The sequence below is a fragment of the Octodon degus genome, unplaced genomic scaffold, assembly GCF_000260255.1.
Source record: "Octodon degus isolate 3935 unplaced genomic scaffold, OctDeg1.0 scaffold00025, whole genome shotgun sequence".
NCBI classification, from domain to species: domain Eukaryota; kingdom Metazoa; phylum Chordata; class Mammalia; order Rodentia; family Octodontidae; genus Octodon; species Octodon degus.
In genome coordinates, this window is record NW_004524601.1 from 4,437,259 (window position 1) to 4,462,821 (window position 25,563).

Sequence of the window (25,563 nt, forward strand, 5' to 3'; positions counted from 1 at the left end):
GACTGTCATAGCGTGTGGAGCACACTGCTCCGGTCCCACGGTCACTCGCCAGGCAGAGCAGGAGCAGGTGGCCTTCAGGGTGACAGGAAGCCCTGAGTCCTGGCTTACTTGTGTCCCGCACATTCCTGACCTGCTTTCTGTGAAACAGAAGCATCAGCCTGTCCCGAAGCAGGCAGGCTGTCTCTGGTGGCCCTGGGGTCTCACGGAGGTGTCTGCCTGCCTCTGCCCACCTGCCTTTTGGGATTTTGCAGCTGCGGTTCCTGCTGGGCCATGTTCTTCTGGGCCACTGGCACCTCCACACCCTGGAAAAGTAACCTGACCAGCCGTTCCCGCAGGCTACAGGTGCACACTGTGCACACCGTGGTCCTGCTGCCTTCAGGCCGGGAGCTCTGGCGGCTTCAGCCCTGTCCTGGGCCCTCTGTGGAGTGCCTCCCTGTGCCTGCTTTCCCTGACTCTTTCCTCCAGGCATAGATGCTCCCCAGCCTCGCCAGTTCTCCCTTGACTTCACCCTCTCCTCCACCTCCCTGGCCCTACAACTTTGAGGGCCTGAACTTCTCCCTGACTTGGCCTCTGCCCTGCCCATGTTCTCCCCTGCCTCTCCCTCACTTCCAGACAGCCCCTAGTCTGTGCCTCGGCCTCAAGGGCTCGTGTCGCACGCTGGGGCGGTCAGTGGTCCGCTCCACTTGGGGGCCTCACGGGGACCTCCCCGTCACACAGTGGCAGCAGAACTCCTCATTCTCCTGGATCTAAGATGAGGTCTTCCCTGGCATCCAGGCACACATTAATGGTGTGTGTATCCTTGGTCACTGGGTTAGAAGTTGGAGTGACCCTTACGCAGGGCCAGCAAGTGCGCAGGACACGTCTTTCCCTTCCCACCTTGGCCCCCATCCTTGGGCACAGTTCGCACGTCGTCTGTGGTGTTTTTCCCACCAAACTCATGTGCCCTGGCCGGCAGCTCCCCTCACGGCCCCCAGGGCTGCCCATCAATGCCAGGTGGCCGTGATGCAGGCCTGTCTGCTGCCCCTACTCGGCTGCCCTTCTTTGTGTCCCTTCCCAGGAAAAGCATTGATGAGTTTTTGCATTTGCTTTCTGGATATTCCTCAGGTGTACCTTCTCCCCACTTTTCGTTAAAACCCTGGTGTGGTTGGTTGGTTTATTTGTTTTTATCACTTTGGAGATTTCTATTGGCGTATGACAGTCTACAGGGGTCCCCACTGCTTTATAGATCACACTGAGCAAGAATTGTTTAGCCATCTTTGTTCCTTCTTATGGGTAGTATTTTTTCTCAAATTTTTATAACTTAATTCCCAGCACTGATTTTAACTATGAAAAAAAGGCACAAAAGCAATTCCTTGAAGCAGATTGCGGCTGAAAAACCTTCTTCCTTTTTGTATTAAATTGCGAGGATATTAAAAAATATGCGCACCTGAGAGCGGAGTCATGGCCTTTTAAGCAGGTTTATTCTTTCTGGAAATATCCTGTGGTTCATCTTTTTATTCCCATCTTCAATCAAAAGAAACTCTGTTAGTGTGAGTTTCAAAGAGTTGTTTCCTGGCTCTTGTAAACAAATATCCTTACCAAAAGGAGCCATTCAGCTTTTATAACATGTCATAAAGTGCGGAGTTAGACTGTGATTTAAAAAAATACAGACTACTTTTTATATTATCCTGGCTCTGAAAAAGGCAACACCCACAACGCGATTCTGCTGCAGAATCTCACAGTCACTCCAGAGGTCCTCCCAGAAGCGGGCTGTCACCGAGCCTCTATTCCATTTTAAGTGGTCCTCTGCGCGGGGCCTTGGGGACCTGTCTGCGTGGCACCTGTCGCATCTGAGGTGCCCTCCCCTGACTGGAGCTCCTTCAGTAGGTCTGAGTCCTCAGGCTGCTCGGGGCGGCGCTCAGCGCCCACGCCCCACGTCTCCGCAGCCTCAGGGTCCCGCAAGCTCGATGTCTGCAGGTGGGCCTGGCTTTGGCCTTGATGCTGCCTCCACTTGGAGAATTCTGCACGCAGCCCTTGCATTTTGTCCGGGTTATTTTCCTGTCTTTTGTTCCCCTTTCCTTCCTTCCCGTTTCTTCCTTTTTAAATTACCTCTGCCTGTTAAATGTTCCACAAGGTGCCCTGTGAGCATCATCTGCTGTGCCCAACTTCCCCGTCCCCAAGTCAGAGCAAAGCCCCGTGTCTACACCGACGGCTCTCTACCTACCTTTCCTTCATTATAGATAGAGGCGCCTTAGAGAGTATGTGGACACAAGCACTGCTGCGCTGTGTCCACATTCACCACCTTATCCTCGCTTCTCTGCTGTGTGCCTGTGTTCTCAGGAGCAGGGACATCATGTTCGTCACGTTGTCTTGAAGGCGTCTGACACACCCTTGATGCCTGACAAATGTTAGAATGAACTGAGCAAAATGACCCTTACAGTTGAGCTGAGGGGGAGAGAAATTTCGAAACAACTATAGCAAATCAATTACTGCCACCTTGCAAAGGGCAGATATCGCGGCCCCACCTCGGGTAGATTCTGCCTATGCAATGAAAAAAAAAGGGAGGGAAGAAACACTGCCTGTCAGTGTAATTGTGGAGAGATTCTTTGGCTTACTGTCTTCAGAACTGCAGAATAAGGACTACAAAGAGAAGGGCGTGTTTGTGAACATGAGTCACAGAATCTAGTCTTTAAAAAAAGGAGAAAACAGAATTAAACCCAGGTACCAAAATATGTAAAGAATTTCAAGTTGGGAGAACAATATTTTAAGGTGGTGCCACATAGCCAAAAAGAATGCTGAATCCGAATTGTCACCCCAAGCTCCATTTGGACCCGCTGTGGGGGGTGGTGTCCGTAGCAGCCACTCGGCCACTCAGAACGCAGAGCAGGGAGCACTGAGTGGCTCCTGTGACACCTTCCATGGGCAGGATGTTAAAATGGACAACAAACTTGAGAACTACTTCATTCCATTGCTTACTGAACTTGCCTGAGAAGATCTTAGTAACTATGAAAAGGTTGATCCTATTCTTCTTGATTTGGGGTTCCTTTGCAAAAACTCTGGGTTTCTGCACGTCGCTGAGTGCCTGTGTGTGCCTCTCTCTGTCACTCCAGCCTGTGTGATCTGAGCGATCTCGAGTACCTGGATGAGGAGTTCCACCAGAGCCTGCAGTGGATGAAGGACAACGACATCCATGACATCCTGGACCTCACGTTCACCGTGAATGAGGAAGTGTTTGGGCAGGTCTGTGTGGGGTGCGCCGGTGCTCCTGGCTGTGGCCACTCCGCTGTAGCGGGGGAAAGTGAATCCCATAGGTTGGATCGGTTGCTTACTCACGTGCAGCTCATTGGGTGATTCAAACACAGGGTTACATTCAATTACAATAGTTTTGGTTACAAGGATTATTCTGATGTCAACTGCAGATTAAGATGTTCTCATTTATAAATTATGATAAGTCTTTATATGTTGTAAATAACCTTCCTTTAACTTCCAAACAAGGTACACACAAGAGATGACGATACGTACCTTCTGTTTAGTAACTGTGTGCCTATGGAGAATACAGTCCCTGCCGCCCAGTGTTACATATGAAGTTGCTGAATTGCCATATGCATGTAGTTCTCATTCAGATTTCAGAACTGAAATTGATTGTTTTGACGGAACCAGGGATTGAACCCAGGCCCTTGCGCTTGCCAGGGAAGCGCTTATTCCACTGAGCCATCTCCCTGGCTGAAATTGACTGTTTTGAAACTGAGGGAATATATTATTTAATTTGGAGAAGGCTTAAAAATAAAACTTAAACTGGTTTATCTCAAAGTTGGTGGAAGGGCCGATTAAGAGAGTTCTTTCAGCAAGGAGATCTTAGTTCTTACAGGGCACTGATGTTTGGCTTCTTTTCAAAAGTCTTTGTGTTTTGAGAAGTATGTCCTCAATTTAACATGCACTTGCTTGCAGTTGGGCTTGCTTAAGTAAATCTGCAGTATTGGCTGTCCAGATATGGCTGATTCCAAGTCTAGGAATCTGTGGAAAGGGTGTTGTCAGCCAGCAGTGGGTGTCTGCATTTATGCAGCACTTGACTGCGCTAGTCCATGCTGAGCCCTCCAGGCTGCTGACTCCAGCTCCAGCGGGTGTTTCCTAGGTGCCTCTGTGCCCGAGCTTGAGTGTGGGGCCTCCTTGTGGACTGCAGGCTCCCTGGGGGCTGCTGGCTCCCCCAGGGATGGGCTGGCATGGGCAGCGGCATTGTGCCATGAGTGTGTTGTTTTCTGATCAGATTACTGAACGGGAACTAAAGCCAGGGGGTGCCAATATCCCAGTGACGGAGAAGAACAAGAAGGAGTACATCGAGAGGATGGTGAAATGGCGCATCGAGCGTGGCGTGGTGCAGCAGACAGAGAGCCTGGTGCGCGGCTTCTACGAGGTGAGCTCTCGGCCGGCGGGCGCGGGGCTTGTGGTCTGCACTGGGCCCCACAGCACTTCCCACGCGTGGACCATTCCGGTCCTGGTGTGTGCTCTAGTTACTGTGGTTGCTCTTTTAATTCCAAAACTCTTAACTTTTCTTGCTGTTCCGAAAGCACACACATGAATGTTCAATCCCCTTGTTATAAGAGGCCACTGAAATGAATCTTAGGACACAGTTGCAATTAGCATTTGATACTTTCGTGACTCTCGGTAATGTCGTGACTCAAACGCCTGCTTCCCTGCAGCAATCAAATCTCATGCTCCATCTATGAAAGAACTGAGGGCTAGAGTGAGCCGTTACTTGTCTTCCAAGTGACTTTTTCAGGAGGAACACTACAGTTTTTTTCAAAAGTGAAAAGCACATATTGTCATCAGTGATCAATTATGAAGCAGGACTTCTCCCACCCGAGGACTAAGCCACTTGGCCTCTGAGGTGGATGAAGTCGGGTGTGTCCCTGGAGGCACAGCCACGCCCTGGAGGACACCACCGAGGCCATCTCACCCACTTCGCGCTCGCCCGCCCATATCTACAGAGCACCTTGCTGCATTTCAGATGCTTCCGGGTGCACCGTATTGCCCCCAAGCTCCCCGTGCCCTTCCCCATCTGCCTTTCCCGAGACACAGCACGCCCCATGCTCTCCACGTCCCGCAGGTGGTGGATGCCCGGCTGGTCTCCGTGTTTGATGCACGCGAACTGGAGCTGGTCATAGCAGGCACGGCTGAGATAGACTTGAGCGACTGGCGAAGCAACACGGAATACAGAGGAGGTGAGCGCTGACTTGGCAGTGCTGGGCTACAGGTTCCAGGTGAAGGGCAGTGTAGCTCAGCGTGCGGTGTGGGCGCAGGGCACACAGGCACCTTGTGCACCAGGCGCAGGTCTGACGCAGCGTCCCCAAGATGCTGGCCGAGGAAGATGCCTACCCTCCCAGCCACTCCTCCTTCAGGCGGGGAGGGCCATGTGGGCAGTGCCCCAGGGTGTCCTGGTGCCTCATTGTTTGGCACCTAGTGTGTCCACAGGAACACTCACGAGTTATTTTATGGTGAGGTGGCTGCGACTCTAGAGCTGACAGCCAGCCCATCCACGCCACCTGTCCCATCAGTGCACCTTCATTCTAAAGCTTCGCTCACAGCCTCCTGCAGACAGCCTCCTCCAGCCTGTGGACTTCTTGCAGGTCAGAGTGAGACACCCAACAGGAGAAAGACCCGGCTCTCAAAATTCAATGAGTCCATGGCACCAGGCCCACGTAATGCAAGTGTCACGTCAGCTGAAAAGGAGCTTGGTTTCATTGAAAGGCTGATTAGTTTGGGTGAAAAGCTGTAGAAATAGAATTGCATTGAACAAGGACGGATTTTTGAATAGTGACTAGGATGAAAGTTGTTGCAATTTCATTGCTACATCTGGTGCCTAATGGTGCTCAAGGGTTAGTTTTGTCTAATAATTTTAAGCAAGGAAACAAACCCCACCTTCTGGGAATTTGTTACATATTAGAAAGTCTTCAGAAATGTATCACAAGTACCAGTTGTTTTCAGGTTTGTGTTTTATTTCTAAACTCAGGACAGAAGAGGTTAGCAGTCATTCTGAACTTGGATAAAGAAAAATGCACTGCCCTGCACTAGGTGCAATCACTTTGCAGAATACAGTGATAGTGGAACAGGTCTCCCGGGATCTCTGAGTTGGAACAGATCAGGGGCGACAACCACAATAGCTGTACATGCCTGGAGTAAAGCAGTAGCTTAACACTTGCCCGATCACTCTTGCTTTCGCCCCTGCCTGGCGCCGGCAGCCTCCCTGGCAGCACGGTGGGCCTCTCTTGCTGTGTTTCTCTGTATGAAACTGCAGTTGCAATGGCTGCTGTTCCTGAAGCTCTTCTGATGCAGTTTCCCATTTGGCCCTATGCATAGTCCCTCTATAGCTTTGGCTTTTATAACTCTGGCAACCAGACTAACATAATTTCTTTGTGTGCTCCAAAGCTCCCATTTTACCATGAATGTTGTTTGCTCCTTCTTCCACTCCCAGGAAATTCTGATGGAGTACAGGGTGCCCAGCCAGCTGCTTTAGTGTTTATTTGGTGTGGAACTGTGTCCCCCTGTCTGACCGACTGAGGATGATGCTGAGGCGTTGTAAACCTTATCACGTGAGCGTCCTGGGAGCAGATAGGGGGCAGCCAGGTCTGCTAGCCTCGCTCTTTAGTACCAGATAACAGCCAAGAAGACTCCTTCAGTCTTTTCCTCCCACTAAGGCTCAGCTCAGACAGCAGGGCGTCCTGAAGGTCAGAAGTCCTGAATGCTCCGAAACACCACCTGGTGCGTGTGTTTCATAGAGAAGCACCGCTCGCTCAGGACCAGATCCTTTAGTCTTGGCCAAAGCCTAGACACAAACCCTTGTGTCACTGTGCCCAGTCCAGTTTTGATTACCCAGCGCACAGATCTCTTTCTTCCCTGAGGGGCACCAAATGCTCTTGATGAAATGGTGGCGCATAAGGTGACGGCCCTCAGGTCCCACAGTTATCAGCAAGATGGGCTCTGCCATCCTTTCTTACTTTTGGCCACTGACTCGGAATTAAAGCATGTTTTCTGAGCATGAGGTATGACTAGCCAGTGGCTTGCCTTTAACCCTAGCCAGCTGTCTCTCAGAACTGAACTTCCACAGAAAGGCCTTAGGACCCGCAGCTACTGCCTTAACGCACCTGCAAGGTGAGCCTTCTGGCGCTTTATTCAGTTTTGCTGAACTATGGAACAAAAGTAAATCTGGTTGATGATGTTAGAATTAATGCATGAGGGACTTAAAGGTCACTTTTCCCTTGTCCTGAATAAATCAGTATGAAAGTACTTTGGTTTTAAAATATGAATGTTACGTGTAGACTTTCACAGATCTTTCAATTCTGTATTTGTGTGTGAAAATTACCTGATTAGCGTGTCTTTCCTGTGCACCATCCAGAGAGGCTCTCTTTCTCTCTTTCTTTGCCTGGGTTCCCCCAAGCTCAGCACCATGGTGGCCACAGTGGTCTCAAACACTAACCCTGACATGAGTGACCAGACGAGTGACATATTTCTCGTAGCCACACTACACTTCTTAGGCCGACACAGCCATGGAAGCCATTTGTTCTCCTGCTCGCCACCACTTTTCCTTCGGTGACCGCTGCATAGCAACAGAGACCTCGTGGTTGCCTTTAGTGCTGTTTTCATTTAACTTCTTACATTCATAGGATCATATTTGTGCTGCTGTTCCTTAGTCTTAAATTGTAAACAGTCTTTAAAGCATTCAAGCTGATGCTTTCTGTCTGGGGTGTCTTTTGTGATGTCCCTTTGGGGGCTAAGAGAGAAGACTGGGGTAACCAGGGCTCTCCCCGTTGATTCACCAGGGTACCACGACAATCACATCGTCATCCGGTGGTTCTGGGCTGCTGTAGAAAGGTTCAACAATGAGCAGCGCCTCCGGTTGCTGCAGGTAAGAGGTTACCGGGAACCCCTTCCATGCAATAATGTTATTATTGGAAGTGTTTATGTTAGATAGACACCTCCATAAACACATGCCAGGTTTATCAGGAAATGAGGGACCCAACACTCTTGTGCCCCGCAGTCCCTTAGTGATGTGACCCCGTAGCTGTGAACACCTGGTTAGGTCCAGGCACTTCCGGAGGGGATGCAGCACCTAGTCCAGTGCAGTATCTGCCCTTAGGACGGTCAGGTCCTCCCGCAAGAGACTCAGCATCCTCCGCAGCCAGGATCTCTAGCAGCAGAGGCGGTGATGTTCAGTGCTCCAAGGGTTCTGGTTCTTTCCTGCCCCTTCATCTGATTTCCACGAACTGGGAATCAATGATGTGTAACAACATTGGGAAAATCACTCATTCCTTTTACGGCATATTTCTGGTCATGCAGGGCACTTGCTAGTTGGATGCACAAGTATCAGCCATGAGGAGGCCTCTCTGGTTCTTGGCAGAGCCTTTAGAGGAGACCAGGCATGAGCTCCTCTGGCTAAGGGTCTGGACCTCAGATCTGCAGACTGAGAAACTCAGGCTTTTAAAAATTCACTGGGAGTTGCTGGAGGGCAGAGGCTGAGTGGACATGAACTAATCTGCACCCTCACTTTATTCACCCCCCTGTGTACCCAGCAGAGCAACTGAGTGGGCCAGCCTCGAGGGTTCTTCATTTCCCGTAAACCTTCCTGACCCCTCTGTACATGCCACGCACTCTCCCTGTCTACCAGTGTACTGGCACTTGGGTTGAGCCACACCTGGGCACAGGTTTTCTGAGAGTGCCATGCTCAGGGACATGGTGTCCCCGCCTTCACTTTCTCCTCTCCTCTTGGTCCCCAGTTTGTCACGGGCACGTCCAGCATTCCCTACGAAGGATTCGCTTCTCTGCGGGGCAGCAATGGCCCCAGAAGGTTCTGTGTGGAGAAGTGGGGGAAAATCACTGCTCTTCCCAGGTAAGATCGAAAATAGCTTCTCTTTACTGCCATCACAGGGGACTCCACTAGGGAAGACCTCAGCATCTGTGTTTGTATTTTATGTTAAAAGTCTGGGAGTGGGGGCTGGGGAGATAGCTCAGTGGCTTAAGTGCCTGCCTAGCAAGTGCAAGGTCCCAAGTTTGATACTTCGTATCAGAAAAAAAAAAAAAGTCTGGGAGAGTGGGCCAGGGAGATAGCTCAGTAGAATAAGCACTTGCCTGGCAAGCACAAGGGCCTGGGTTCAATCCCCAGTTCCACCAAAAAAAATAATAATAAATAATAATAATAATAACTTTTTTAAAAGTCTGGGAGAGGGCCAGGCATGGTAGTGTATGCCTGTAATCCCAGTACTCGGGAGGCTGAGGCAGGAGGATCCCTGTGAGTTCAAGGCTAGGCTAAACTACATAGGGAGACCCTATCTCCAAAAAAAAAAAAAAAAAGTTTGGGAGATCAGAAAGTTTTTACAATTACTTTTACTCTATTATTTTCCTAAATAAAGTGCAAAAGAAACAAGTTCTCCTGAGTCATGCTTAAACTTTCTGCATCTACATCTCATCAGAAGGTTAGCTGTCTTAATCCCTGCCTAACTCTACTGGCATTATTAGAAAAGCAACAGTCATCTCCATAGTAGCCCCTGATGCAGATGCTCACAGAAGTTGTGGCTGTGTGTTTATAACTGTGTAGAATCTACATGAAAGGGGGCCGTCGTGCTGCTGAGCAGTATGAGTCCGGGCAGCCAGGCCCCCTGCTCCCTGGGCGCATGCTGAACGCCTAATTCCGCGTGAATGTTCCCTGGCGGGATTCCCTTCATAGCAAGCACATACATCTCCTTGGGTGGAGAAATCGTGCTGTTCCTGCTACTAATTCATGCATGAGGATTGCAAGGGAGGACTTGTGGGGAGAAGAAAACGCAAGTGGTTGAGACTGAGTGGAGAGAACTAGATCTGGGCAAAAGCAAAGGAGGAGGAATGAACAGAGCAGGAATGGGGCTCCCTTCTACTTGGCGGCTGCTCACGTTGAATCCCAGGGATGTTCACACAGCCTGGTGGGTGAGAGAGGAAACTCCGGCTGGCCTCTGTTTACTCACCCACCTGCGGCTTGCAGTTCTGAAGGTTAAATGCAGTCATTCTAGCGAACACTGGTCTCTAGCCTGCAAGGACCCAGTTGAAGTAGCTGCCACTATGATTTCTGTTCCCAGCACCTGTGACACCTAAGGGCCTCGGTGAACCTCAGGAGCAGAGGGCTGGGGTCAGAACACCTGGGGCTCTCCTTCCCCCGTCTCCAGCTCTCTTAAAAAGTGTCCGGATCACTGCACCTCCGGGCATTGGTACACTTAGCTGTAGAAGCCCAGGAGGGGTGGCGGGTTCAGTTCAGACCAGAGCGTTGCTGGGGAATTCTGAGCTGGGGCTAGGACCACCACCACCACCCCCGACAGCCCCAGGAAGCTGGTGGGACGCTGACTCACGGTAAGCGAGGCACCCTCAGCCCTGTTGCGTACACACCATTGGGTAACTGGCCAGGCTCCTGTTCCTCTCTCTGTGGTGACCCAGATGGTTCTACATTCTAGTTTTACCCCAATCATGGTCTTGCACAAGTAAAGACAGTATTTCCCCTGTCTGCAAAGTAGGAACAACAGTGCCATGTGCAAGAATGTTTGTTCTGAGCAAAGGTTTGTGAAACACTCAGTGTCTACCACCCTGAATCTCTGTAAACCTATAGCTGTAGTTCTTCACTAAAACCTGCTCCACAAAAGAGCACATTTGAGGGAAATCATTAATTTAGAGCATGCAGGTAGAATTTTATCAGAAGTGATTACTTCACTGGCGTCTGTGTCACCCTTTATGAAGTCTAGGAATCTTGGTGTAAGGAAGATCTGTACATTCTGATCTATGGAGATGGCTTCAGAGTCCTGAGGCTTTCTCCACCCCCAGAGCAGAAACCCCAGGCTGCCTCCTGGAGTGTGTAAGCCTCGGAGCAAAGAGCTGATCTGGCTCAAACTGATCAGCCCCTGTGGATTCCCCTTCCCCATCAATGAACAGTTGTCTCACATTTAAGAGACGTGGGGTGGTGTCATGGTCATGGAAGACAAGGGGCGATGTCCTCCTTACTTAATAAATGCATCCTCTGAGAAGCCTGGCATCGCTGTAACAGGACAATGGAAGGCCATGGAGGAGGAGGCCAGGCTGCCCGGGACGTCAGTCTCCAGTCTTCTGAGACAGGGCGGCTTGGGGGCCTTTCAATCTTGCAGGCAAACAGATCCAAGTCTCACTCTTGTTTCTGAGTTCCTACTCTCACTTCGCGGGCAAGAAGTATATTACAGTACACATGGCTGTCACTGAAGCGAGCGCTTTTCCTCCTCTCTCTGCAGCGCTAAAGTGACTAGGGACCCAGCTGATCTGTGGCAGTGCAGACCCCCCGTGTCTCCATGGAGACTGACAGCTGGAACCGATTGTGATTGCTGTGCTGGGGGGTGGGTGCCTGGTTAGCTGCGCCTGCATTTCTGTGGGATGCTTCCAACCACAGGGAAATGTCTCTTTTTAGAGGGGCTGTTTTTTTTTTAATAATAAATTTACCCACCTTTAGAAGTAAAGACTAATCCAAAAGATGCACCCCATGTTGAGATTTTAGCACATGCATACTGTGACTTATCTCTGGTGGATTTCTGTTAGCCCACACGGATTCAGTAGTAAAGTAGAAATTCTAAACTTTACTGTTATTTAGAACTGAGTGAGCGTGTAGGAGGAGGAAAAGAAAAGGCCCCACGGTAGGGAGCAAGCTTGGGAGAAGACCAAGGTTGGAGAACCTTCTGCCAACTGACCATCGAGTAAAAGCCATCTCCCTGACTGGCAGAGGTGGCAAAGCAAGGAGACCACGAAGAAGTTGTGAATGGTTAATGGAATCAAAGGAGCTGCCACCTTCAGAGGAGAGGATTATCGGAGTCAAAGTGACTCTTGGACCTTCCCAGGGCTCTCGGTCATGTTTTCACGTGTGTATTTGTAGGTGCCTGTGAAAGAAGCTCAAGAGCAGAGATGGGTCTGGACTCTTCTCCTTGCACAAGCCTGGCCCACACCTCGGCCACCTGGTCGTCCCGCCAGGCAGTTCCCACGTCCCTTCAGCAACCACTGTGAGCATTTGAGTGCCAGGGTTACCCCTCCCTCCCTGGTCATACCCTTCAATGTAGAAATAAAATCCAAGCCCCTTCACTAGCCCTTCTGGTGGGAACCAGGCTATGCCCCCACTCCAGCCTCAATACACCCCTCCTGCCGCCTGCCACAGCCGCCAGCCCCACCCCTACTGGGACCTTGCTGCCTGGACCACTCTTCTGAGAGCTCTGTCTTATACCCGTGGACTCAGCTGATGTGCAGTCTCCCCAGAGAGGTCCATCTTGCCTCTTTATCCTGCTCGTTCCCTGCACAGAGCTCACACTGAGTCCTGTTTAATCCTGGCTTCCTTGTGGAGTCACCTCTCTCCCTCTAGAACAGGACATGCTGGGAGCAAGGACTCTGGATGAACTCAGCTTTGTGCCCAGCACTCAGCCTACTCTTGGCGCTCAGTGAATACTGTGCTTGGCAAATACTTAGACTTGAGAAATAACTTTGGACCAGTCTAGAGAATATAGCCCCAAATTACATTTGCAGCTCTGTATCCTCATCTGAGAAAGTGAGGCAGGTATAACACTCACATTACGAAGTCTTGAAGATTAAACACCTCATGCAGTGCCTAGAATGAAGCCTAGTGCATCACCTCATGATCTGAACTGTTATGACCATTTCTGACACCTAGCCTGGGGGGCTAGCGTGGTATGTAACAGTCTTGAGCTGTGTGAAAAGTGTGCTGTAGCCCCAAGATGTTTATCTTTTGTTTGGACTTCCAAGAATGCCCATCCTTAGAACCATTCTACCTGTTGAAAAATACAAGTTATCTTTCTCCAGAACCACACAGAGCTATGAAGTTAGCTACCCAAAATGTAATTTGAAGGGTCTCTTCTGCTCCTTCTGCACAGCTATGGGGATCCCACTTGTAGGAGTCACCCACCCCATATTTATAGGCGCAGGTGCAGTCTCACTAGTGTGGCCTACAGCGACCTTGAAATGAGACACCACCAGGTCCAGCACCTCTAGCCAGCGTATGTAGTCGTCCTTCTTACAAGAGGCAAAGCCTGCGAGAATACAAATTGATCTCAGTGCTCGTGGACCTCGAAACCCAGGGAGCAAAGTGTTGGCTATTCACACACACAGATAGCTGGTGACGTTGGCCATCACATGGTGTATAAGCCAAGTGGTTGGAGTGGTTGGCACTGGGCAATTTCTGTCCCCCAGTCCCCATCTGTGGAACTTCTGGTGAGGTCATGCTGTACAGCCACAGTATCTGTGACCAAGGCTTAGCAATAATCTCTTCTCTAGACCTCACAGCGTACCTGAGAGGCTAGTGAGGGTGGCAGTGAAATGATGACCTTCTAACAAATTGCATTGTTCTTTCCGCAAGCAGAGGTCCCAAGGCTAGCAACACTGCCACTGTATTACGTCCCGGGAATCTTCTCACTGTGTGATTGGTGGGTGACTTTGGATTTGCCACGCTGATGATCAGCTGACTTCCCCTCTGTGCCTCTTCCCGTGCACATGTGTGTAGCTGCTAGCTACACACATGTGCACACCAGGTCACTGCTCTCGTGGCTCCGTGGAGTCCTTCGGGAGGGTCTCTGTGCACACACCTGCTTTCCGTGTAGCCCTGTGCCCCAGCCTGGCTTGTCACCCGCACACATATCCTGAAGGCGCAGTGTGTTCTCAGGCTTCTGGGCCATCTGCTGGGAACAGCATCCTCCTGGTTCGTTCAGAAGAGCCCTGCGCACCCACAAGTCCTTGCGTCTTGGCCCAGATCCATGCCCGATGCTGCTCCCCGGAGCAGACTTGTAACTCACTGTGTTAGCGTTGTTTGCATGCGGAACCACCGAGAACCCGCAGGAATCTTTGGGATTAGTTGAACAAAGGTGGTTCAGTCTCCCAAAGAAATGCAGCCTGGGCTAAAGGCACAGGGCCCCTGAGCACAGCCAAAGGAAAGTGGACTCTAGTGCCGCTGCCCCAGGCAGCGCCCTGGAATGGCGCACAGACTGCAGTGCCTTGAGGCTGCCTGTCGCCTGTGTGTTTTGTTGCCAGAGTGTAAACAGCTTGAGGGCAGAAACCGACCTCTTCCTCCTCCTCCTCCTCCTCCTCCTCCTCCTCCTCCTCCTCCTCGAGGAGGAGCCAGCTCTGGGCTTGGTGTCCAGTACTTGCTTGGGGTTTGCTCTGTGAAGGAAGGAGTCAGCAAAGTGGAATGCAAGTCGGAAAATTCAGTTTTAGGCATCAGAGCACTCTGTGTGGGAGCAGCCAGCCTTCACAGGACACGATCCTTGAGGCAGAGCTAGTAGGAGCAACTATGAGTGAGAGGTTGGCCTTCGGGATGCTCAGAAGAAGCACGACTTGTCAGCTCCTGCACAGGATGACAGCAAGAACTGTGGGCACACCAGAACCCCAGGGAACACACCTGTGAACACACTTTCAGACAGTTAAGATTTAGACCCGCCAGATTTTAAGTTAGGAGAACACACATTTCCAAAAAGCTCTTGACGCTGACAAGTGATGTATTTCCCGATTCCCCAGGAATTCTCCAGCTTACTTTTAGCATTTGTTTTTGATTAATTGCTCAATGAAGAGATGGAAACCGGAAAGACAAACTGAAATATGAAGGGTTACAAACCACTGGCAAGTGAAAAAATAAGTGAATGCTGACACTTTCTAAATTTACTGCACATAGAAGGAGTTGTTTGGTGTAGAGCCACTTCATGCCTAGGACCACACCTCCTCTGTAAGGCTCATGGTTTTCTCCTTCCTTCTCTTATTTTAAAATCTTGTCCTTAATCTCTTCCTTGTCTTATAGTTTGGATCTTGTCCTTACAAGAGGCAAAGCTTGCGAGAATACAAATTGATCTCAGTGCACGTGGACCTCGAAACCCAGGGAGCAAAGTGTTGGCTATTCACACGCGCAGATAGCTGGTGACGTTGGCCATCACATGGTGTATAAGCCAAGTCGTTGGAGTGGTTAGCTTATGCAAAAAATCACTCCAGGGAGAATGGGTTCTAAGTGAATAAGCCATTCATGTGCATGCACCAGTCTGTGGAAATGTAGATCTGACGGGGGTTCTTCCGGCCCGCTGGGTTTGGAGAACCACCTCACCTGTGTACAGGAGAGGAGACAGAGTGAGCACGTGAGCTCCTGCTTAGCATCCGGAGGACCCAGAAAGCACCAAGAGACCTAGTAGAGCAGACCGGGTGTGTGCTGGCTTCAAAATCTTCTTGATTTCGATGCCAGCATGATTTCACAAAGATGGGCCCAGGCCTGCTCTGGAACTGCTCCTGCTCCATGGATTAAACTCAGATGAACTCTGCACAGTTCCAGTGTGGCTGGCTTCAAAGATTTGAAAGTGTTCTTTGGCAGAGACTTAATGGCTGGTGCCCTTTTGCTGCCGACACCAGCACAGCCCAGTGGCCCTCCTGTTATTTTCTAGTAGTTTTCTTAGGACCTGGAATGGGGCCGAGATGGCAGTGGATTTTGTTTTGTTTTGCTTATTTTCCTTCCTGTTTTTGGCTCATAGAGCAAGTTGATGGTAAAAATTGGGCAATTGGTTTAACCACACTATTCCTCAATTTCCTTATTAGTAATGTTGTCTTGTTTAGAAGCAGCTCTGAAATGTTTTTGAGCACACAAAACATTGGTATGAGCATCCAGGGGAGATAGCTTATTTCTAATCTGCTTGCTGTCTTTCTGATAGTGGCAGCTGCCTACATCAGGCCCATTTGAAGTGATTATTACAACGAAGAATCCCAGACCCCCTCCAAACCTTCTGAGTTACAATTGCAAGGGACACACCCAAAAGCCTGTGTTATGGCTGGGTGTGCTGGCCATGCCTGGAATCCCAGCACTCAGAAGGCAGGAGGATCAGGAGTTCAAGCCCACCTGGGCTACATATTCAGACCCTGTCCCCAAACAGACTGAAACAATTGAAACAAAAATCTCCTCAGGCGAGTCTGAGGCACTCCCGAGTACAGCTTTGAGTGCCTCCTTTTCAGTAAGCCTGAGATTGAATTCTAATAGTCAGATCACTTAAAAATCCCCTGGTATCCCCCAAGATTTTCTGGACTAACCCAGGCCTGACCTTTTTCCTGAGAGGTCCTGCGTACTGTGATTCACTTGCTCCTTTAAAAACCACCTGCAGCTTCTCTTGGCTTTCCCTGTGCTCAGAGTGGAGGTGAGCTGGTAGGTTGTTGAGGCCTGGCCGTTCCTAGTCAAGAGTGGTGTGAAATTCACATCCCCGTTTCTGGAATTTAAAAAAATGAAGTTGGCAGGCAGAGGGCCTGCCTGCTTTCAGTTTCGTGCTGGGCTTCCCCTAGGAGCCCAGGGCATAAGCTCCTATGCTGGATTGGACCAGGGGCTTGTTTGTGACCCCAAGGAACCATTCAGTCTTTCCCCAGCTTTTCCTACACAACATACTCCATCCCCTCCTCACTGGGCGTCTTTCAGAGAAGCGATTTGGGTCTCTCAGAAGGACATCTGTGTGATGGCGACTGCGGTCTGCACGGCCAGGTGGGGTGCAGCAAGCAGTCAGAGAGCAGCCTTTCTTGTCTGGAGGGGAGCGAAAAGCGGTTCCTTTCTTCCCTTTGGGTGGGGACTGAGAAGAGGGTGCAGGCTTGTGGGGTGCCGGATGGGTGCCGAGGTGTTCACAAAGGTGTCGCAAGGCTGCAGGGAGACAGCAGAGTCCCCCTTCTCTGCTCACTCCTAGAAGGACAGGATGCTCTGAACCCAGCCTCGCCTCCTTGCCTGCCCTCGGGAGTGGGCTGCGCTGGCTGCATCACTGTCTCCCTTGCCTCAGGCCCACTTTTCAGCATATCTCCCAGAATAGGGAAAGCAGGACGTAAGTTCATCTTCATCCCCACATTCATAGCAGCTTTCTTCACAGCCTCCAGGATGTGGGAGTGCCTCATGGCTGTGAGCAGGGGACCAGGTAAAGCGCATGTGATCTGTGCATACAGTGGGCTCCGAGGCAGAAAGGCAGTTCTCGAAAGAAAGCAGTTCTGATCCACATCTCAGCATGAACCTTGAAAACATTATACTAAGTAAAATAGGCCAGGCCCAGTATACAAATGTGTGGATGTTTCCGCTTATACAAAGTGTGCTGCAGCAGTCAAAAACAGACAGCGTAGAGTGGTGGGTCCTCGGCACTGGCTAGAGGGAGAAATGAGCTACCGTTGAGCAGATGACAAAGGTCCGCAGGTAGACGGTGATGGCGGTCGCGGAGCGGAGTCAGCACACTGACGCTGCAACTCCATGCTTTTAGAAATCCTTACGGTGGTAAATCTTACACTTTGTACATTTTACCACAGTAACAACAGCGGAAAGAAAAGAGAAGCAGGCCAAGGAGGTAAACAGAGTACGGAGCAAGCAGTGTAGCAAGCAGGCAGGCAGCCGGCGACGAAGACACTGCACCTTGCTGCCACCAAGGGAGTGAAAATTGAAAAAGGTTGAAGAGGCAGCACCTTGTGTTTCATGGGATACAGGATGTCCCGTGTCCAACACATGGAGTCTGGAGGGTGGTTCTGTTCAAAAACACTGCACCGATCTCCTACTTCTCCATCTCCCCAGAGCAGATTTGTACCCCAGCATTTCAGACAGGAACCATTTTGAGAACTCCTAGACTCTTTTAGTGTGCTCGCTGAGTTTTTAAAAGTAAAACCTCTTCCTCGAGGTCCACGCTTTGGTTCTAGTGTAAAGAGGTGTACAATAGGAGTGTATTAAATTCAATTCTGGAATGTTTACTGGGCTAAAAAAAAGATTTGCCTGCGGTGATTAATGGGACACTCTCCAGCTGACCCTCCCAGATCGTGGAGCATGGGCAAATGGTGAGGCCTGGCACTTCTGCGTCCTAACCTTGGCCTTCCACGGACCTTGTTACTTTCCTGTACCTGATAAGCCACGTGGCCACACACTGGCTTTAGTGTCTCCCTCTTTACCCCACACTTTCCACGGGCCATTGTTACTTCTTGGTAATTTATTGAAGGCAATTAGAGTAAATCCTTTGCATGACAAGGAAATGTAGCCAATAATCTGTCTATTCATAAGTAGGCAAAGACTGCGAGCAGGCATTCTGTGAAGCCTGCTTGTGTTATTTAATGAGCACAACTTTCTGAGACAAGTTGTACAGTGACATGTGACAACATTGAGAGTTCACCTTTTGATAACTCAGTCCACACTGCAGCTATGGGGTAGATGGGTCCAAACCCAGTTCTCTCCAGCTCTGAAGTTCTTATCTTCCCACTGTGCCCCCCACATCTAGGAATGCGAATGATACATATTTCATAAATAAAAGTGCCTGTAAACAGAAATGTTTGAACATGTTTATTTGGGAGAAGTAACCTGTTGGTCCTAGTTCTTAAATTTTCATATAAATTCAGGAACATTTTTAAACTGCAGATGCTTTAGCTGAAGCACGTGTTCAGAGCAGAATGCTTTCTATTCCGCGTCAGCAGTGCAGATTTGCACCCTGATAAGATGTGCTATTTAGAGACCATTTTTTATTGTGATTCAGGTGCAAATAACAGGAAACCGTATTTTTTTCCTATCCTGGCAAAAGAGGAGCTAGGTCTAAAATGCTCCATGTATGAGTGATTTAAAGGGGCTTTTTCCCCTCTGCACTGTGAATAGGGAAGATAGATCCTAGCATGAGATTCAGAGAAGGAACAATGGCCTGCTGACTTGGGTTGCTACCATCCAGCCAGGGGGTTTCCCAGAACTCTGAGCCAGGGGCAGTTGAGATGTTGTGTGCTTCCCTGCCTGACAGTGGGACCCTGCCAAGCCCTAGAGAGTGACAGCCAGGCGGTGGCTGACATGGGCAGTGAGTTACTGTCCATGGCCTTATAGCCAGAGCTTTTATAGCTTAAAAAAAAAAAAGGTCTGACACCAAAGGCAAAGCAAAACAGACATAAAAATAGATTTGCTTTTGTCCGTTCACACACAACCAATAGTAGCACATATGAACATAGCTTTGAAATGGCTGTCAAACATGTAAGGAAAATAGCACTAAAATACTTCCTTTCTTTAAAGAACTCGGTCCTGTGTCTTTGTGTGTCTGGGGTGGGGGGGGGAGCTGCCTGGAATTGAACTCAGGACCTCAAGCTTGCCAGGCAGGCGCTGCACCACTGAGCTAAAACCTCAACCCAAAGGTTTAATATTTAAATATTTTAAATCTTTAAGTCAAAATATTTTCGGAGTTGTCTCTAAAAGGAATGTGAACACTGACAATGAATAGATGTGTATATGAACTACAAGCACGCACGAGCACGCACGCACGCTCGTCTCCCCCGTGGCCTGACCTCTGCTCCTGCTTCCCTTCGCAGAGCCCACACGTGCTTTAACCGCCTGGACCTGCCCCCGTACCCGTCCTTCTCCATGCTGTACGAGAAGCTGCTGACGGCGGTGGAGGAAACCAGCACCTTCGGGCTCGAGTGAGCTGCGCCCCGGAGCCCCGCTCGCTGGGGACAGGCGATTCCGAGGTTGGCCGCCAGGAGCCAGGCTGGACACGAACGAGCGCCCGGGGAGCAGGCTCCGGCGGAGCCGGCCCAGCGCGGTCGCCTCCAGGAACTCGTGCTCTCCGCTGGCGATGGGCCACGCACCTCTCGCAAGGATTAGGGGCAGCTTGATGCCCAGGAAACAACGCGACGGTCTTTCAATCAACAGTTCTTGACTGCCAAACATTTTCCATTTCTTATGCTCCAAGACAAAGGCGAACCTGTCCACGACCAGCTCCACGGTAATTGGTAGGGACTCAGGAGAACCTTGAAACTTACCCTTGAACGTGGTTCGAGCCCCACTGGCAGCACTTGGCCCAATCTCCAAATCAGAGCAACTTATTAATATAATAAAAAAGTATATTTCCTGAAAGTACATTCATTTACGCCCCAAGTTACAGTGGAATATTCATTTCTTGCTTGTAAGTGTCTGCATGGTGCGCACTCCGTGTCGTAGCCCTCATGGGACCCAAGCGAACCTGAACCCCAGGCAAAATAAGGTAACTTGGAAGACTTGCAATAAGGTGGCTTGTGACAATGTGTATGCAAATGGTATGTGTGTAATTACAGCTGAAGCTGGCTGATAGTCAATGAATTACTAAGGACAGATTCTATGCTTTATAATGCATGAAAACAATTTTAAAATAGCAATTAATCACAGCCTATCAGGAAAATGTACACAGTGAGTTCTGTTTATTTTTGATGGGTTCATTGTGTTTCTGTTCCGTGAGATGTACATAAGAGCCTCCCATCACCCCGGGTGTCTCCCCCATTGACGTGTTCCATGCTTTCTTGGGCATCATGTTAGTCTGTATCCTTTTAAGCACTCTCAAGGGAACAAAAGGGCCTTTTATTTTTATAAAGGTAAAAAAAAAATAATTCCCGAAATATTTTGCACTGAATGTACCAAAGTCAAAGGGACGCTACGATGTGACAAACAGCAACTGCATCACCTAACAGTGTCATAGAAACTAGCTTCCAAGTCGGACCTCCCTCACAGTGCCACGTCAGCCACTCCAAGGACTGTGCACCTCAGTAATAATTTTTTAACACTCACTCTACGTGATAGTATAATATGCATTTATTTAAAATGCATTAGATTCTCTTCCATCCATCAGATACTTTCCAGGATGGCATTTAATACAGAGATTTCGTACTTCCCCACTGCTTTTTATTTGTACAGCGTCATGAAACACTAAGCCCAGCTAGGGAGCCATCGGCAACACCTGAGGGACGCGCGCTCTCGGGTAGTAAGAACTCCATTTTCCCTCAGCAGTGAGGGCGCCACAGATCCAATCTCTTGGCTGTATATTTCTAAGCCCGCATTTTCACTGATGCATAATTTTCTTATTAATATCAAAAAAAACAATTTTTCTATGGTATCACAAAAACCGCATGACATCACTACTCTTATTTCTGCTTCATTTTGTGAGAGGATATCCTGCATTTTAGTTGTTTGGGGATTATTCTGCCTGCAGTTCACCCCTTGGTTTCTGGCCATAACTAGTCAGACACACAAGTTGAAAAGAGGCTGCGAAGGTGCTGGCTGTGGTGACTTGGGGCTGGCCGGCCTTCGGGCTCGAGGCATTGTGAGGAGATTTCTTTGACAGCCACGTTTGGCAGAAGCTGCGGGATTCCGATGACAGGTGCTGGCTGTCCTGTGTTTCAGGGATGTCATCAGCTTATCTTCACAGGTGTTTTGTAAGAACTGAGTGCTTTCTGGTTAGGGACCCTCCCAAGGGCCATGCCAGCAAAAGCACATCTCCCCACTAAAGGTAGATAATGGAAAGCAGTGGGCAGATGTTGTAAAAAGTCAAGTCACAGAAACCTGGAAAGAAAGATCGATTTATCTGTATGCAATAATTGGGACAGGAGAAAAAGGGCAGAGGATAACTTTTAACTGGAATTATTAGTTTGTATTTATGGATCATGAATATAACTATATAATTTTGCAAATGGTTTTTACTTGTTTGTATTTTTTCATTATAAGGAAAAACAGTATAACACACTAACATGCTTTTTTAAGAGAAAAATCACATTTTTGATGTTTCAGAGTTGACAGTCTACACAGCTGATATGAAGGTTTGCATTTCTTTTTTTTAAAAAAAAAATTTCCATTCATAGACCATTTTAGCGTTCATTTGGTTTGAGAAACTTGTTATCATATGTCATACTACTAGGGAAAAGAGACTTGAAATAAAAGGTATCTCTTGAATAATTTCTAACAAATACATTTCTTTATTAAGGCATCCAACTTCTCAACAGTTCTCCAATTACGCAGACATTCTTAGTTAGAATCACCGATAGTTGACACTGTGCTCAAAATTGGGAATTATCAGACATGTACTTTGCTTATTAGAAAATGAGAATCTACCTAGTATTCTTCATTAGTAAAACAAAAATCAGCAATAATAGCCGAAATGAAATAATGAAATATTAAATAATACTTCCACGGGATAAATTAGACTTCAGTATACTCTACAACTAGAAATGTCCCTAAGTATGTTCTGGACTGTAACCCAGACAAATCCCTGGCTTTTGGTCTTCAGAAATTCATAAGCAAGCTCTTTACACTCTGAAAGGCAGTCAGGCCACGCCCCAGGTGTAGGTAGAACGCCTCAGGGTAGAGGGCAGGGAGCCGATGGCACCAGGAGCTGTTCTGGATTCGATAAGGGAGTTGCAGACTGCTAAGCCTGTCTGTGAGAAGCTCACAGTTCACAGAATCCAAGACACCAGCCCTCCAGAAAGGGCATTTTCAATAAATGGTCTTAAGTTCTACCACCAAGGAATGAAGAGAGAACAGCCTATCCAATTGGGGATTCCATCAGTCATGGCTTTTTTTATGGGGGCAGTGCGTAAAATAAGCCTCCTAAATGGCTGTTGCTGATGGCCAGAAGGGCAGCTGATAGAGCATTAAGCCTGCTCAAGTGTTGACACCCCAGGGCACGCGCGCGTGCGCGCGCGCACACACACACACACACACACACACACGGCGGTGTGGGTGTGAAGAGCTGAAGTGTGTAGGAGCAGCCGTGGGATCTTCAGATTAACAAATAAATGCCAAAGCAACGTCCTTTCCCCTTGTCCTCCCACCCGTACTATGATGCACCTTCAGAGTATGGTCTTCGCATCCAAGCCACTGAGAGGATCAAAACGTTTTTCCTGTGCACAGGAAGAATGAATGGGTCTGGGTAATCACTGAAATCCAGAAAATCTGACGAGTTAGAAAGAACTAGGTTTTGCAGAATTGGAACGCACAGCTGCAAGGACGCTCGCATTCCTTAGAGCTCAGTCTCGAGGCAGCAGGATAGCTGGGGATCAGCTCACCACGGTGATGGTGAAGGCAGAATACTCTTGTCAGCGTGTAGGATTGCGCAGGGCTGCTAGGCCATTGTTGCTTTGGGTTGCTTTGCAGTTAGTTTCAAGAGCTGCCTGGTTTGACCATGACTTTTGTGGGTAGCTGTGCAGGGTCCGTTGCAGGACTTGGAGGTCAAAATTCTGGGCTTCGTCCCAAGAAACATGGAGACTAACGGTTGTACTGGTCTGTTTGGTTACTTCCGACGGAACTCTCACTTTCTTAAATAAACACACTAAACATGTGACACCTTCTGAAAATTCCGCGAGATGCTTGCCACCGGAGGCAGAACTGGCCTGCTTCAGCAGGCGCACTAGCTCTCCTAAATGTAAGTTGGAAGCAAGAGCTTAGGGAAAAAGCGCTAACCAGAAGCCATGTTTTTTCACTTTTAATTTTTAATGAGGGTGAATCTAGAAAGCCCTGATAGTGGAATTCCCCTGGTATGGAGGAAAAAAACACCTTTTTTCTTTCTTTCCAAATTACTTTTTCCCTATCTTTTTGTCCAAATATTATGTACAACTTGGCCATTTCTAACAAGCAAACATCTTACAAAGAAGAGTACAGACGTCTGCCTAACTTAACTCTATCCCTAAAAACTTATTAAAAGGTTATATTGCCCTGTGTAATAGTAACAATGCACAGGAGGCCTAAACTCCAATCTGTGTCTGAATTTCAAGCCCTCTTCCTCCACTTGGCAGCTTTCTGATTTAGTTGATGAAGGAAACACCCTCATTTTGTCACTTTACCAGATTAGCATTTTCCTTACTGCAAAAAAAGGACTAAAGCCCCAAGATATTAAAGCTCCCTAGAGCCTAGGAGATGCGACGATGTTATATTTGCATCTAAGTGTTAGCATTATCTCATGGAATACCATATGTGAAGTGGAAGGAAGAGTGCCTTTATTTTGTTCTTGAGCAGGCATCCTTGGCCATAGGACTAGCTTTTGAGGCACCTTCATGCTGTCAGGATATTTCAGTCTTCCCTGTTCCTCTAGAAAGCAGTCCTACAGGTGAGGTCACTGAGTTGTAAACAGAGACCTGAACCTTGTTTGCAGCCAAGAAAGGAATCCAGGCAGGAAATCTGTTCTGCAAGGTCCTTTCTTCGGTGTTCATGATTGGACAGCTAGCTCAGTGGGAGAGGCTAGCTCTCAGGACACGGCTTCTGGGAATGCAGGAGAATCAAATGTGTAGACAGGCTTTCTACGTCCAGTGGCCTTAGGCGGGTGACATCTTTCTACCCAGCCCTCTTGGAAGACATTGCAACCCCGAGGAGTGTCAGCAGGTGGGCTGCATGATTCAAACTGAATCAATCAGCTGCAACAGCTTGCTGTCACCTTCTACAAAACCCCCCAGAGATAACGCTCAAGAAACATCTTGGCGGATGACCGGGAAGACACACTGAGCTGAACGCTCCTTCAGGACCCTAATACTCCAACAGAGGCAATTACAACCTATTTTTCTTTACATGATATCTTAAGTCAAATTTGGTCCTGTTCATATGTTGGAAAGTGCATAAGATTACATGTTTTTATAATAGGGATGCAGGCATTCCAAAATGAATGAAAACATGTGCGTCTTTCTTGCCTCTTACTGAAAGTATTAATCTAATTTTATAATGATGCTTATTTTTTAATATTAAGGCTCTATAAAAAATTCTTTTCTGAGATCTCAGCAGAGCACAGGTGGCATATTTTTTTTAAGCCTTTCCATTTCTCTTCGCCAATGCCACTCATGTCCTCCACGCCATACATCACAGTCAATAGTGGTGTCTTTATTTTTGTTGAGCTGATTCATGCTTCGTATTTATTCGGTGTGACTTTTAATGGAGAATAATAACAGGAGATATTTGATATCAGGATTAAGATAACACAGCTCTCATTTCACCTTACATTTCAATTTCTTTCTTTATAAAGCAAATAATGCAGACTGTCGACACCCTAGACCTGGTGCATGGGTGGTGGTGTTTGGAGCCTAGGACGGAACCGTGGACTGGTTGGTCATTTTCTGAGAAGTCTGTACTCTTACCTTCACCGGAACCCCAACTCTTGTGTTGTATTTTTTTATGATTATGAAATGCTTGGAGGGAGAGATATTTTAATGTGTACAGTTTGTTTTATTTTCATACTGATCTCTATTTTTGTTTAAAACCATGTTACATCATGAAATCACTTAATCCGAAATAAATCTTCTTTAAAAAAAATAGATGGTGACTTTTTTTTTTGGTCATACTTTTGCAAAAAAAAATCAGGAGGGAAGAAAACAACAGTAGAGATAGAGGTCTTAGGGAGCAACCAGGCAGTTCTGCAAACACAGAAGTCCTCTTTTTATTGTGTTTATAATTAGAAATTGATTTTGTTTATCCCTATGAAAATATCTTACTGCTTGATAAGCTATAAGTGAATGTTAAAGAAAAACTTAATGCAGATCATAGTGTCTTAAATCATTCTTATTTAACTATTACCTAACTATTTAACTATTAAGTATTTGTTGAGTCATCTTGGCTGAACGCTTAGTCAGCATACACATGTGCACATGTACACGCACACACACATACACGTACCACCAGACCAGTTTAATCTGGCAGTTGCTCACCTGCCTTCAAGGACCAGGTATGGATTTTATGAGGGAAGATGCCTCTGTGTAAGCAGCAGAGAATAGTGGGGGGAATTGAAATATTTTGTTCCAACAGATCTGGCCACGTGAAATTCCGGTCCAGTGTTGAAATACTTTCTG

At 48.1% G+C, this 25,563-nt stretch overlaps 1 protein-coding gene across 2 annotated transcripts in view; it reads left to right on the forward strand.

Moving 5' to 3' along the window:
• The window catches only part of Hecw2 (HECT, C2 and WW domain containing E3 ubiquitin protein ligase 2), a 207,115-nt gene extending 186,763 nt beyond the window's left edge, over window positions 1–20,352 (forward strand). For both annotated transcript variants that reach the window (XM_004628611.2, XM_023712305.1), the window contains exons 23-28: window positions 3,090–3,219; window positions 4,244–4,390; window positions 5,084–5,198; window positions 7,794–7,879; window positions 8,748–8,860; window positions 19,306–20,352. In XM_004628611.2, coding sequence (XP_004628668.1) covers window positions 3,090–3,219; window positions 4,244–4,390; window positions 5,084–5,198; window positions 7,794–7,879; window positions 8,748–8,860; window positions 19,306–19,417 — 703 coding nt within the window. In that variant the 3' untranslated portion in view covers window positions 19,418–20,352. The remainder of the gene's footprint in view (window positions 1–3,089; window positions 3,220–4,243; window positions 4,391–5,083; window positions 5,199–7,793; window positions 7,880–8,747; window positions 8,861–19,305) is intronic.
• The last annotated feature ends 5,211 nt before the right edge of the window (window positions 20,353–25,563 follow it).